Source organism: Dioscorea cayenensis, chromosome 5 (genome assembly GCF_009730915.1).
Source record: "Dioscorea cayenensis subsp. rotundata cultivar TDr96_F1 chromosome 5, TDr96_F1_v2_PseudoChromosome.rev07_lg8_w22 25.fasta, whole genome shotgun sequence".
NCBI lineage: Eukaryota > Viridiplantae > Streptophyta > Magnoliopsida > Dioscoreales > Dioscoreaceae > Dioscorea > Dioscorea cayenensis.
Window position 1 is genome coordinate 17826093 of NC_052475.1, and position 15799 is coordinate 17841891.

A 15799-nucleotide genomic window follows, 5' to 3' on the forward strand; every position below is an offset into this window, starting at 1 on the left:
ATTTGTTTGGGCTTGGTTTGGTTAGGTAGCATGGAATAAATTGTATAACTAAATGATTGAGAGACTTAGAGGTTTGGTTAGGTTTTGTTCTAATTTGGCCAAATCCTAATTATGGAAGAAAAACAGCAATTATATTACAATAGCTAAAGGGAATGTTAGGAAATAAACAATTAAGCAATGAAAAAGAAATTATTGCAAATAAAAAACCAAATAGTAGGCCTATTCTTCTTCCTTTTCTTCTATACACTATGAGAATTAGAAATTTAAATTTTGAGAAATATAAGAAGATATTAAAATTATGACTATGAAATTTAAAAGTAAATAGATTGAATTATCTATAAAATTTTAATTTTCATAAAAAAATTCATTTACCTTAACAGTCCTTTACGTTTTTCATATCACTAAAACATTATTACTTTTGAAATTTTTATTTGTAAATTTAAACTGAAATGAAATTATAAATTTATTCACAGGATCTTGCTCACCAAGTTGAGGAGATTAATTTTGCTTCAAGTGTTACTACAAGCGTGCTTGGGAATAGGGGCCATCCTTGTAATGCTAGGCAAGGTCGGACCCTCTTTTGGGTTGTGTGAAACAAGATCTTAGCCTACAACTCAAGTCAGCTCACCCCAACGCTCAAGGTTGAGAGCTAGACTTAAGCACAAGAACTGTTTGCTTGGCGTGGGTGAGCTCAATCGTTAGCTCTCACCTTGAGAGAGAGCTCACTGTTGCCATTAGTCAGTATAAAGGTAATTTTAGTATTTTAAAAAATACCAAGATCTCAAGGACTTAGTAGAAAATAATTTAAAAGTGTGGAATAGAGATGTATAAGAAAATATTAAAAGGGCTAATATAGAAATCTAAAAAATATTAAAGACTAGAAGAATTTTGTACTCCCTCTTGCTCACAGAAATATTTCATGAATCTTTGAATATGCGCAATTTTTTCAACTCTAGTAAGTTTTTTTTTAATCAAAATATTTTTTTATGAAGGTGATAAGTCGCCCCCATAAAGGATGTCAAAGAGACAGACAAGTAAAATAGTGCACCAATTACGATGGTATTTATCATGCGGGAGCGAGCTAACACGAAAAGCAATTAGGGCTCGATCACATGCGTCCAAAATGCTTTTACATTATACAAACTTTTTTTCCCACAAAGTAGATAAAATAAAATTGTTAAAATAAAAGTACAAAAGTGAACACAAGAGGAGAGAACATGAGTATAACTAAAGAGACAACAAACAAAAAGATATACAAAAAAAGTCTACTAGAAGTGGAAACAAACTAATTAAAAAATACAGGAAGTAAATTCATTGACGAAATAAACTTGGGTGATTCAAACTATGGCAAAAGAACAAAATTAGCCCGCCCCTAAGTTGGATGTCAAATCACCATAAACACAAGAACATGACTCTAAGAACTCAAAATTTCTCTTGAAAGTGTTAGTGGACTTTTTAAGATTTCCTTAAATTTTTTTCTTTTCTCGTCAAATTCTGTGAAAACCCATAACAAAAATATGTGATTAGTCTTAGTAATAGTTGAAATTGGCCAAAGCAATTTGAAATTAAAAATACGCTCGGTTCATTCCAATCAAATATTCCAAAAATAGCCATAGCGATTAAACCCCAAATATCCTTGAGCATGATCTCAAGAGTAATTCTCCACGAGCCCCCAAATGGTTGCTTGAAGAAGTAAGGTATTTGTCGAGTCCAAATATGCGACCGAAGTGATTCCATATGTTTTTTTAATATAAGAGCAAGATTACAAAAACTGATTACTAGATTCAATTATGACAAAACACACAAATAATGGTCGGAAATATATTACACTTTATAATGGAGAAATTGTCTAGTGTGAAAATCCTGTTATCTTAAACCAACAAGTTAAAAAACATTGATTTTCTTGGAACAAGTACTTTTCCAAATGAGCAATGCAGCTAATCTACCTCCCCAATTTTTGTATATGTTGTATAAAATTGACATTTTTTTTTGCTTGATGTATAATAACATGAAATTCTTGAAAAGATTTATGTAGAATTTTTAAGACAACTTTTCTAGAGAGAACAACTCCGATTGAGAAAACAAAGAAGAAAATGTGTGCGCTTGTGTTTTTTCCCCCTTCATGGTTAAACCTCAGCCTATCACACCATGCTCATTTCACATTCTAGTTTAAATTCAACCCATCATCATTAACATCTGGATAATTTTTACAATAACAAAGGCAATTTTTGAAGAATTAGATATATATATAACCATACAAAAAATTATGAAGTTTCCCATGAAAGTGAAAGATTTCAAATATATATAAACCTTTATATAAATATAAAGGAAATGGACAGCATGAAGATGCACGTCTAATATTTGAGCTAATAAGAGAGGGATGGTGAACGTTTCTGGTGTTTGGCTGGATGCCACTTTGGAACTCAATCTCAACTTGATCACTCACAACTCACAACTCACAACTCACAAATAATAAAATGCCTTGATTGAGCCAACCTTCATCATCAACCTCCCTCTCCCTTCTTTCTCTATTCTAATCTAATCTAATTTAATCTAATCTATACTCCCTCTCTTTGGATATGTATTCCCATCTTCCTCCACTCATCACCTTGTTGAAAATATCCACTCAACCAACCACACCTTTTCACATCTCCAATAAAATTCCATACCTTCCTTTCTTCTTCATCAATTGCTATCCAAATCATACATCTATACATACATTTATATGAATAGAAGAAACTCATGGTTAAATTAAAATAATAATAATAATAATAAAGAAACAGCAATGAAATAAAAAGCTGTGGATTTAAAATAATTTATTCACATTGTAAAAATAAAAAGAGCTGTGGATTTAAAATAATTTATTCACATTGTAAAAATAAAAATAGAAGGAGGTCAGAGAGATGAGGCAGTTGAGAGTTCATACACTAAAAAACAAACAAATTAGAAACCATAGTTCAACCGGCAGAAAGAAAGATCATTCCAAGATTCCAAAGAAGAAGAAGAAGAAGAAGCCCATGGAAGCAATTCAAAACCAAAGACCAAGTCCTCAGTCATCTCTCCACCGCGTCTCCTCTCTATCTCTCTCCGTTTCCTATTTCCCAAAAAGTAACTCAATATACAACTACAACAACAACATCAAAACCATTCATTCTTTTGGTCCTCCAACTATCTTCCACACCATCTTCTATTCTTCTTCTTCTCATCCTCCTCCTCTTCCTCTTTGATACAATGAAAAAATTCCACTCATCTCTCTCATTCATATCCATTCTTCAATGTCTCCTCCTTCATTCCTCCTCTTCTTCTTCTTCTTCTTCTTCTTGTTCTCTTCTACTACCTTCTCTTCTCCTCTGTCAACTATAGCCATCTCTCATGTAAAAAACACAACCATAGTTTGTGCTCTTCTGCCTTCAACTTCTTCATATGACTTGAACTGCACAGCCTTCCCCTATGGCATCATCCATTCCTATCCTTCTTCCAAGGGAGCTTACTACTCAGCCATTGCTGCTGGTGATGGCTTTTTATGTGCTCTTTCTTCGCTTTCATCCTCATCTTCGTCCTCTCCTAATACCTCGGTGATGCGCTGGTGGGATTTCACTCATCAGACTTCTCCGGAGTTTGATTCGAAGAGAGTCTACATTGGTCCAGTGCTTGGCAAGCTGGCCTCTGGCAACAGCCATGTTTGCGGTCTTCGTGATGACACCGGAAAAATCAGCTGCTGGCGCTGGAATAATATTTCTATCCCTTCTGACATGAAATTCAAAGACATCGCGGTCGGCGGGGATTTTCTCTGCGGGTTGTTGGATTGCGGTGACGTGCAGTGCTTCGGCGGAGAAGAGAATAGAGTTGTTCTTGGCAACTTCACTCAAGTCGCCGCCGGCACGCGACATGCTTGTGCCATCTCTGTTTCCAAAGAGCTTCATTGTTGGACAGCTGGAGATCCAAGCAATGAGCAAGAAACAAAAGTGTTGGCTGAGAATGTTCAGGCAGTGGCGCTCGGCGACGACAACAGGACATGCATGCTGATCACCAATGGAACAGTTTCTTGCTGGGGAGATGAAATTGAGTTGCCGGGAGATCTTGTGAACCAGCAGTTTATGTCTATTGAAGCCAAAGGCAATGCTTTCTGTGGAGTTTTGAGGTCTAATTTTTCACTGATGTGTTGGGGGAGCCCATTTGTTTCTCACCAAACATTTTGTTTATCCAAGAGCTCTGCCAGCAGCTTGCCAGCCGATTTCAGTCTCTAATTGTTCTTGTGGGTATTTGCCGGATTATCAGACTATTTGTCTCGACGGAACTACTATCTGTGAGCAATGTATTCAACCATCCTTTGCCTTACCAGTACAACCATCATCACCGCCACCACTAGCACCACCATCATCACCGGCATCACCATCAAACAATAACACAACCAATCCGGATCATAAGGTCAGTGGCACGAAAAGAACAACAATTGTTCTAATAATCGCCGGCTCTGTTGCAACTGCCATCAGTATAGCCGCGATAGCTTGTTACACATTATACCGATTATCAAACAAGAGTGGCCGCATTCACAATTCCGACGTCCGGCCCCGGCCCCGGCCGGGGAATCAACCAAGACCAGAGTTACCAACAAACCAACGTCTCACCGAACTGTTAAGCAAAAACCATGGCTCATACATTGAGGAATTTCCCCTCCAAGCACTGTTAGCAGCCACCAATGGCTTCTCCAGAGAGAACAAGCTTGGCTCAGGAGGCTACGGCACGGTGTACCGCGCCACTCTCAGCGATGGCCGCACGGTCGCCATCAAGCGCGCCGAAGCGCGCGCATCGACCTCAACTTCTCTCCCTCCGCGCAGAACCAAAGACAAAGAGTACGCCTTTCTCTCCGAACTGGCCCTGCTCTCGCGCGTCAACCATAAAAACTTGGTTCGTTTACTGGGGTATTGCGTCGAACACCATGAGCGCGTTCTCGTCTACGAGTTCATGCCCAATGGCTCCCTCCACGACCACCTCCACAAGCTCGCCGGCTCCGAACTATCCTCGTGGTCGACGCGTCTCCGTGTCGCCCTTGACGCCGCGCGCGGGATCGAGTACTTGCACAGCTACGCCGTCCCGCCCATCATCCACCGCGACATCAAATCGTCGAACATCTTGCTCGATGATTCATGGACGGCCAAAGTTTCAGACTTTGGCCTCTCGTTGATGAACCTCAACGACGAATCATCGCCTGAAGAATCCCTCCACACCGCCGGCACCGTCGGGTATATGGATCCCGAGTACTATCGTCTCCAGAACCTCACTGCCAAGAGCGATGTCTACAGCTTCGGCGTTGTTCTTCTCGAGTTGCTCTCGGGTTGCAAAGTGATCCACCGGTACGAGGAGAGCTCGACGCCGCGCAATGTCGTGGAGTTCGCCGTGCCGCACATCGTCGCCGACCATGTCCACAAGGTGCTCGACCAAAAGCTCCCACCGCCATCGCCGACCGAGATCGAAGCGGTGACGTACGTCGGATACCTCGCCGCTGATTGTGTCAGCCTTGAAGGCCGGTACCGGCCGACGATGACTGAGGTCGTGGCCGCGCTGGAGCGCGCCGTCACGGCGGCCGTGCCGCCGGAGCCGACGTTGTCTCGGTCGTCCACCACACGGTCCGTGTGAATTCACACGTGTGAATGTTTTGGTTGAAAATTTTTAGATTTTTTTTTTAATTATTGAGGGGGTTTTGTGTAATTTTTATTGATTTGAATCATTTGAGGGGAGGATGGGATGGTGGATTGGTTATAAGTTGTGCTATAAAAAATTTGTAGGAATGTGAGGGGTTTATTTGAATTTCTTATTTTGATATTTAATTTTTTAAATTTTTTTTTTTAATATATATATATATATATATTATAGTAAGTCAATGAAACCGTGGTTTAGTGCGGTTATACCAACTCCCGTTGGTGGGCTATGACACCGATTCGGCCACGCCAGTCACGGAGTCTTTTTTTTTTTTTAATAGACATAATCTTATAATTTTATATTTTTAAAAACAAATAAATAAATATAAAAATTTTAAGAGCAAATTAGCAATTAACCATTCTATGGGGGGTACACAAGCAATTTCCTCATGTTTATTACTATCATACCCCTCTAAAAATTGTATTTGCAAATTATGGTTTTTTTTTCTCAAATATAACACAAATACTCTTGATATTTTTATACATGAGAGTAATAGCTAGGAGAATAAAATATAATTTCAAAAATTATAAATTATAAATGCAAAAAATTAAAAGTAAATAAAGATGGTTATTTATTAACTATGAAAATGGAAAACAGCCAACAAATTGAAGGGTTGACTGTGTATTTGGAATTATTAATAATTTTGAATAAGCAACTACCTAATTCACTTGACCGTATGGAGAATTATTTTTATAGAGTGAATAACTAAGTACCTAACTTAATTGATTGCCTTGTTGCGTAGTTGTACAAAAGTTATTGGCTAGTAATGTAAATTGAGTAATAACTAATCCACACCCAATTATTCCGTATACTCTTGGATAATATTTTTTATTTTTATTTTTATCTTATATCCATACTATTTATCATGTATAAATAATAAAAATAAAAATAGTACTTTCACCTTTATTTATATGGTAATAAAGGCTATGGAAAACTGCTTGAAGTTCACCAATCAAATATTAAAATAATAAAAAAAATTATACTTTATTATAGAATATTAATTTTATTTATCTTAAAAATTATTATACAAAACCAATATAAATATCACTTTGAATAAATATTGAATTTTTTTTTATATATATATTCATATTTTCATATTAAAATAATTAATCAACTTGCATCCAACTCCAATAAACAAGATCAAATTGCTTACTTGTAAAACCCAACTTAATTAGACCACAGATGATATTAATTACAACCAAATAAACTTCCAAGTTTGCCAAACTATGAAAGAAAAGAAAAGAAAATAAAATTATTGTGTTTCATTACTTGCAATCTAAGGAATTCCAGAGAAGGACACAATCTCATTCATTAGAAGATGTAGCCAAAACAATGAGTAATTCACAAGCACAAAACACCTGCATAATTAATTAACACCTGTATAATTAATTCTACATTCATAGTAATGGAAAATTAAAACACTTTGGCAGTTGATAAATGGTTGGTGGTAGAGAACTCTGATATAAAGGTCAACCTGTCTGGTAGGAAAGCTACTGCCCATCACTTATCGAAGACTTTCTCGTATTCTAGTTTTGTCTGTAATTTTTGTTTGCTTTCTAGACAGAAAAACTATGAAAATAAAAGTGTATCAGGAGTCTTCAACATTAAAGATTAATACTGAATTGTTTAACAACCATTCAAACTCCAAGTACTTTTGTCACACTAAGCTAATTGATACTGTCCTGACTTTGTATCCTGACAATGAACCATTCTAATGCTATTTCTCCCTTGCATAAATATTCCAATAAATCTAACAAGTTTAATCGGAACGCAATCAATACAAGTGTGTGATTAAGACTGCTGACATTTGTATCAAAAAATAGGATCATAAAACTCAAATTAAGGGTTCATCAAGTATTTACCATCACGCTTTCAAATGTGCTTGAATGTGCAGTTGCGGAGCAAACACCTGCAGGCATTGCCCGACAAAATCAAATGTCCGAAATGTGTTTGCCACCTCAATGGAATGTAGAGGAACAAGAGTACAGAATGTCACTTTAGTTATTTCAAGCAAGACTAGTTACAAATATATTCAATAGCACTATAAAACAACCTTCATCCAAATCTCTAGATATTATGGAATGCAGACAGTTTGGAAACAAATTAATTTTTGATTAATTTCCCCAAACTAGGGAAGAATCAGCAAGTGGAGAATCAATAAATGCAACCAGTACAAGCAGTCCTGAAACATTCAAGTGTCAAGTAAAATGAGATACAGACAAATAGAGAAAATAAACAAAAATATTATTTCATGGAAACAAACCTGTTCTAGATTGTCATTTGTTCCCTAACTGAGAATTGAATGGAAGGTTTCTTGTACGAAAATCAAATGAAGACTTCTGACAGATAGAGGTTCTATTGGGCCTTGCACACACATCCAACTTCTCAAAACTTCTTTCTAGATTATTCTGCAGAGTTCAAAAGAATTTGTTTTTAATATATATTATTATATTGCCACTTTTGTCAAAAGGAAGGAAATTTGGAAGATCTAATTAACTAGAGCCATCAATAGATTAGACAAAGTTCTTTGTGGGCCTAAAAAGAATTTTGGAACCTGCATGTCTCAGACAAGGCAAAAATATAAGAGTGATGGATGCGGTTCTCTAGGAAATGTTTTATAACAATGACACCTAAATTAATCTTATCCGAACTTCCAGAAATGACTACAAGGCTGATAGTGGAAAATATAATAGTAAATTACTAGACATGGAATTACAAGGTTTAAAATAAATAAAAGATCCTACAGGTTCAATTTGCTTTCATAATTCAACTCAGAAGAAAAGTAATGTGTTAAGAATAACGTCACCAGGGAAGTTTCCTCCTTATAAAATCCAACTCCTGATCGAAGCATTACTGGCTCACTGCTCTTTGCTTTATAGAGTGACTTCTCCCGGTTTTCATAGAAATCAAAGTCATCTAAGATTGATGTTGTCAAGGGATAAGCTTTCATAATATTCAGCATGTTCAGACCTTGTGGAAGACCTATCTGCAAAAGAAACAGTACATCAATGATACTACCTAGCATAATGAAATGAACAAACTCAAATTCCAGATATCAAATACATAAAATTTTACATAACAAGGGTTACATGAACATAAATGGTGATCGTTGCTATTGCTAGTTTTCTTTCTTTGTTTTTCTTGGGTGAGGGTGTTGAATGCCTTTCAGAATAACTGTAAATCAAATATTGTAGATAGAGAATCCGATGAAAAAAAAGTAGGTACCTCCTGAGTATCCCTACTAAAGGTCACAACTTTGTTATCATTGTTCTCAAGGGTAATATTCTTGAAGTGCCTGTTAGGAATATCCTTTATTATGTGCCATTTTACTGGAAAAAAGCCACCCCGCCCGTTTTGCTGCCAAAAATCCAAGTTTTTCTTGAAATCAACTGGCCCTACCATCTCAGCCACGCCAACAAATTGCCCACTAGAATTAACCTGTATTAAATAGAAAACAAAGAAACCCAAAATGAAAAATACAAGTGTAAAATTATAAATTTCCCATGCATAGAGCGGAGCATCATTGCAATAGAAACATAAAAACTGGTATATTTCATGCCATATTTTGATTATTCCAAGACAATAAATCATTATAGTGGATAAAATAGTATTTTTACACTTTCGACCATTACAAAATGCAAGATTGAAGCTTTGAGAGAATTACAAATTTCATAGTAAAATTTGTTTCCACATCAAAAAGGGTAGAGGAAATATTAAAATGCCTCAAAGAAAAATGTGTTGGAAACTCAAGAGATAAAAAGGCATGACAATACCGAGATAAGCTCAGAAATTAATAGAATAAAGAATCAAGTGCTGGAAAACTGATAGAAGTGCTATCATAAGAACCCAAATAAAAACAATTCATGTTAAATGTAAGTATATGAAGACAACCTAAGGTAAATAGTGATATCTGGCATTAGGATACCTATAAGAATGGTCTAAGTTTCTGGAAGATAAGAGCAAGGAGCAAGGTAAAAGAATGTCCCATAGGTTTAGTTTATGGATTGTACCGATTTTTCTCCCAGATGCACTTCTGCACAACATTATGAACTGTGGCATCAAACATATACTATTTCTTACTCGGAATCATGTTCTTATTATACTAGAATTATTATTATTGCAAATAGAATGTAGACAATGCATAATTACTCTTGGCGGAAATTAATGAACAATTATACTAGAACCTACAAGTAAAACCATTAAATTTTCCAAAAAAAAAATGTTGAAAATACTGTCCTCTAACAAAATCAAAATGGATAGAGATGTGATAACTCTAGTGAAAAAGGAAGGGTTAAACAGCTTATTTTTATGCATACAAAGTTGTGATTATAAATTTATATGACATATATTATGACTCACCGAGAAGAAAAGGAAAATTGGACATATTTTACCATTCACTCTTGATTCTGCCTCTGCATTTTGGTATGCATCTTCTAGCTTCTTGTTCCCATATGGAGTACTTGACCAGACACTATATTTAATGCTTTTATGAATGTTGTCTTCACAATATGACTTTATCATAAAGAATAATGCTTGCTCATACTTGGTTTGAAAGTCTGACTTGTTAAAATTGTCTCTGCAAATAGAAAAACCCAAAATATTTGTTTTTTCAGAAGCAACCACATAGCTCTCAGATTTATTGAACCGAGGACCACGAGCTTGTATTGTCGAGGCTTCATCGTCGACAACATAGGAACTATAATTCCCAGACATCTTAAAGCAAGATTTATTGTCAGCTGCCTGTCTTGTAGACCTGAACTGCCCAGGATTGTGTCTAACAGAAAACATATCCTGGCCCTGATTAGTGCATGGAGGAATCCTTCCCAACTGACTATACCGATTAGCAAAATGATGAACTTCAGAATTTATTTGACTTATCTGAAACAGAAGTATGTTAGAATAATTAAAAACCAAATTTAACATGGAAGTGGCAAGCAATATGAATCAGCGTGCTTTTATTTAAAGAAGCACCTTAAATATTGAATATGTAAATAAACAACTTTATTTTTTTCATCTTTCAAAACCAAATTATTGGTGAATACATTTTTTTCAATGGTATAATTGCTTATTATATGGCTAATTGAGGCCACAAATGGTTGTACCTAACCAAGTAAATGAGAAAATTAACTGCATTAATGGGTCCTAAAGTAAAAAGTTCAAAAAAGATAATCTTCCACCCAATGCCAATATCAGAAAACAAGACATGGAATTCTTTGTGAAACCTTACTCATCCAAAAGAAATAAAGTACCATTCAAAAGGAAGAACATAGCTTGTATGAGCAAAGTCAGGCTCTTAAACATAAATACAAGAGCAGTATTTGATGACAGAATTTTTTAAGCAAATAATGGTTTGAAGGCCCAACAATGGCTCTTACAACTACAAGTTTAAGATGATAAGACCAAACCATTTATTAGGTGCATGTTTCAATAAAAATCAAGAGAATGTGTATTTGTATACCATTTTATATGAAATTTAACAATCATGATGGAGTTTGAGAAAGAAATACTCTACTTTGCTCTCAGGCTTAACAGATTGACCATGAAAATTAGATGAGGAACTCACCACATGAGGCTTTGGATTAAAAGGAATAATCAAGTTGACATCAGCACTAGATTTTGACTTCCTATACTCTATGCCACGTTCATTTAATGCAGTGACAGGATGCCGTACAAAACCATTGCGTCTCACACCACAGGAATTTTTGGATCCAGATTGGTCATTTCTAACATCTAATCTTGATTCTTGAAAAATGGCATTATTTGATCCTGATCCACGAACAGCAGTATGTTGAACATGTTGAACTGAAGAGAAGCATGTCTCTAAGTCATCAGACTGTCCTGAAACAGCCATTGTCTCCCCTAAAGCATATGTGTTGCAGCAAACCTTGGTTAAGTTAGCCTGAGAAGATACCATCAAAAAAACCAAATATTAACTGTCTCAACTCCCAGGAAATGAAACTGAGCAATGAATTTCGTCCCAGTTTAAAAAGCTGATGACTGGCATTTCATTAATAGCTCATCTTTGTCAATGACCCACCTGGCTAATAGAAGTGATAACCCTTGCAATCCATACAAATTCAGGTCTAAGACTAATATGATCTATCTACATAATCAATGAATAAGCGCCAAAGTACAAAATACCAAAGTAAACTAATGAATGTAGCACAAAAATAAGGCTAAATTCTTAACAACAGCAGATAACCACTTCTGCATGGAAACTCTTGCTAATTAGAAACACTAGCCCCTTTGGGAAGGCTTCACAAAAAAACAAGGGATAAGCAAATCAATTAAACAGGGTATAAACTTGGCTGTCAAATTCCACGTTGTACACAATGCAGACTAATGCTAAAATTTTGAACTGGCTGCACATAGAACATAAAACATAAAACAGCCTCAGAAGGGAAGTTGGCAAAGCTTGCTTGTAGAACAATTAAATACTAACAAATGCAGTGACTAAAACCATTAATGTTGAGGGTAAGAATGAACAAAAATGCTGCTGAGTTTGAATTTTGTTTTCTTTTCTAAGAAAAAGCATAGTGATTTAAAGAAAATATATGTTTACTCAAATTCATAAATTTCAGTATGCATTTTAACTTAATTTGGCACAGCATAAATACAACATTTTCTATTCCAAATGCATAAATCTTCCACTTTAAACAAATCCAGAAAATTAATGAATAAATTGGATTCAACATGCTAGCAAATCAATGACACTGAAACTGATTCTAAATTTAACACCCATTCTAACCCTTTACATATCACTTTCCATAATTTCTAGCATTCTTTACTGCACATCATTTTATAAACCTAAAAATTTTACATTGTCTCAGCACAAGTAAATATAATTAAAAACAACATCTTATCCCCAAATAAAAACCTAGTGACAAAATTCTATAAAAATACCATTTTGACCATTCTCAAAGATAATAGAACAATTAAACTACATACACAAGGACACTATCTTCGAGAAACAAACAAAAACACATAGAAAAAGTTGCCAAACAAAAAGTAACAACTTTGAAAGGAAAAGACCAAAAATTTTCAATCCCAAACCAAAAACACTCGCTTCAGAATCAATCACATCACTAAAACAATGCCATTGAACATTAATTGTGAAGGATTCAACGAGACACCAAATATCAACACACTAAATCAGTAATTTCAAAGAAAAACCTAGAAAATCAACCTGGAGTCTTGATTTCGCTCCTCCCCTTTCTCGAGCTTTCGACAACCGCATGGAAAATCATAGGAGTGCTTCATAAAGACACTAGGACTTGCCACTGAATCAATCTTTGCCGCACGATGAAGATCGAACGGTCAGATGGAGGCCAGAACCAAATGATGCGAGTGCATGGACATCTTATACAATTTATTTATTTATTTATTCCTTTAAATTGAATTAGATTAAAAGGATTGAATTATTATTATTATTATTATTATTATTTAAGTATAGTCTTTAAACTTTTTCAAGCTTAAAAGTTTCTCATTTTAAATTATAATTTTTTAATCCATTTACTGTTTTTAAATGAGTCATGTCAATTGCTCTTTTTAAGAGTTTAAGACTAGAATTTATGGGAACTGAAACATTATGGTTTAAAATAAAGAAACTTAAAAGATAAATTTGAAAAAAAAAAAAAGAACTGTTTAGAGAATTATACCTATTATTTATGATCTGATTATCTGAAATTTCTTGCTAGATAGTTGACTTCGTGCCATTACACTAGTCTGGAAGTCTGGTTCTTGTCTTTTTGTAACAGTGAACTTGTGCGACCTTGAATTAACTTATAGAGATAAAAGCAAGCACATTAATATTGTTCACCCTCCTCATACAAGCTCATCAGGGTATGTGATCTTGTAAGAGGTTGGCTATGCTTAGCCTAGACCGGAGTCAAATTGTTCATGGTTAGATGAGCTTCGCCAAGTTCGAATGTGGAAGGTTAGCAGTAATGAGATGATTATATAGCTCGTTTAGGCTAGAGTGTTTGAATGGATAGCTTGGAGTTGAAGCGATAATTGAACTTCTAAATTTCTATCCAAAATCATTTTAGAAAGTAAGAAAAACAGAAGTTTGAAAATTTAGAACATTATAAAATCTTAAAATTGTTTGTGGATAATATTTATATTTAGTAATTGAGAAGTACTTACGCATGTGAATATCTAATGATAATTATTATAATACCATAACTTTTTAATTAAAACCTTTTAAATATCAATAAAAGATATTTAAAATTTAAATTTTTCATTTCGATTTAAACTTATTTTCTAATTCTGGACTTAAAAACAAAAAAGCAAGGTTGTTAGACGGGACCGGCATTTGGTTCAACGGAAAAAAACGGGAGCCGAGCCATGTGACCGGTCCGGGCATGGCTTTTGAACCGGGTGTAAAAAAACTAGGTATTAATTTAATGACCCGGCCGGTTCGACCGTGAACCGGCCGGTTCGACCGTGAACGGGCCGGTTTACGCAATCCATTGGCCCGAGCGCTTGGGATAACAAGTTTTAAAAAAATAAATTAAAAAAAAAAGGTCACGGTGGGTGGAAGAGATGCCCCGCAGCTAAAGGAGATGGAAGAGAGACGGCGGCAATTGCGAGGGAGATGGAAGAGACGGAAGAGAGTTAGATCGCGAGGGAGAGAGGGAGATGGAAGAGAGCGGAAGAGAGCGGAAGAGAGTTAGATCGAGATCGAGGGAGAGAGAGAGAGACGAGAGAGAGAGAGAGAGAGAGAGAGAGAGAGAGATTGAGTCGAAGGGGCGGCAAGTAAATGAGAAAGAGAGAGACGGGGAGAGACAGATTGTATTTTTAAATTTTGTTTTTGAATTTTTGTGAGTCCGGGATTAAAGTCTTGGGACTTGGATTAGGGTTTTTTAATATTTTTATATTTTTTTAAAAAAATCTATATATTAAACTAAAAATTTTTGAATATTAAACTCATTATGTTTTTAAATATTTTTAAAAAAATAACGAGAAAAAGATATAAATTAAAATAATTATGTTTTTTAATTATTAAAATATAAGTTAAATTATGTTTTTATCATTATTAATTATTATAATATTTTTTTTAATATTTTATTATTGACCCCGGTTCAACCCCGGTTCGATCCGGTTGAACCCATCGACCCCTGACCCCTAGACTCAACCGGGTCAATGCCCGGGCCGGGTCTGACAACCTTGCAAAAAAGTTTAAAATTCCTATTATTTTTTAACTGTTCTCAATTTATGTTTTCATGAAAAAAAAAATCTTTTTGGAATTTATCTTTTTTTTTTTTATCAATTTAGTAGCTTTAGACAAAAATCAACTTACTTTTAACTCCTAGGAATCAGGAGAAATCCTAATCTTAATGCACCTCTGATATTAGTCTATGTAAGTTGTTTCTAAGCAAGTGACGCCATGCTGTTGAGCTATTAGTTCTTTGGAAACCATCTTTACTTTATTAATCTATATAAGATTATCATGATTCGTGTTTCTTATGTTTCCAAACAATAGTTATTATTTCTTAAATTAATTAAGAAAATATGATTTTAAACATTTGCAATAGAAAAAAAATGAAATAATTCAACTACTATTCATTAAGTTAGCACAAATTATTACTCAAAACTCTTAAAACTCAAAAAAAAATTTCTTTTTTACTTTTTGAATTTTTTTTCAAGTTCCTTATAAATACAAGGCACGCTAAAATTAATCATTATTCCTATACGATTCAAACTATCCCTGGAGTAAAAGAGGTTCAAGAGTCTTTTGATAAGGGTTAATTAAAAACAAATTACTTATATTTTGTTGCGAATGAACAAAATATCAAAAAATTGTCCATAAGTAATATCATAATTATTGATACGGGGTTTTCTACATTAAAAAGAAACCTTTTGTTACAATAGAGCCATGAGTGATGTGGATCATTAAAGAATCAAAATCTATTTGCTTTATAAAAACAAGATATTAATGAACTTCCAATCGATAGACTATATATAATAGTTGTATTTTCTAGCCACCATATACTTTATTAATCTATATAAGATATGATTCTTGTTTCTGATGTTTCCAAACAATAATTATTATTTTTTAAATTAATTAATAATAGATAACTTTAAACATTTGCAATCA

General features: G+C 34.7%; 2 protein-coding genes across 5 annotated transcripts; one reads left to right on the forward strand and one right to left on the reverse strand.

Annotated features, from left to right (window-relative positions):
- The first annotated feature begins 2851 nt into the window (after positions 1–2851).
- On the forward strand, positions 2852–5797 carry LOC120261640 (serine/threonine-protein kinase-like protein CCR4). The gene is given in 2 exon segments (XM_039269600.1): positions 2852–4178; positions 4180–5797. Coding segments are annotated over 2 exon segments (2361 nt in total). The 5' UTR covers positions 2852–3275; the 3' UTR covers positions 5638–5797.
- A 1098-nt stretch (positions 5798–6895) lies between these two features.
- LOC120262225 (YTH domain-containing protein ECT3-like) lies at positions 6896–12974 on the reverse strand. 4 transcript variants are annotated; one of them, XR_005536727.1, is made up of 8 exons: positions 12887–12974; positions 11264–11599; positions 10060–10578; positions 8926–9138; positions 8507–8686; positions 7964–8108; positions 7563–7609; positions 6896–7058 (listed from the first exon to the last, which is right to left on the reverse strand). XR_005536727.1 is itself a non-coding variant. In XM_039270306.1 (7 exons), exons 1-6 carry the CDS (start codon positions 12935–12937, stop codon positions 7977–7979), a joined length of 1431 nt encoding a protein of 476 aa, XP_039126240.1. In that variant the 5' UTR covers positions 12938–12974; the 3' UTR covers positions 7079–7609; positions 7964–7976. The 4 variants fall into 4 exon arrangements, 2 of the variants coding, with proteins under 2 accessions (XP_039126240.1, XP_039126239.1); XR_005536726.1 differs by lacking the exon at positions 6896–7058 and adding an exon at positions 7081–7269; XM_039270306.1 differs by lacking the exon at positions 6896–7058 and having other exon boundaries at positions 7079–7609.
- Between the last annotated feature and the right edge of the window lie 2825 nt (positions 12975–15799).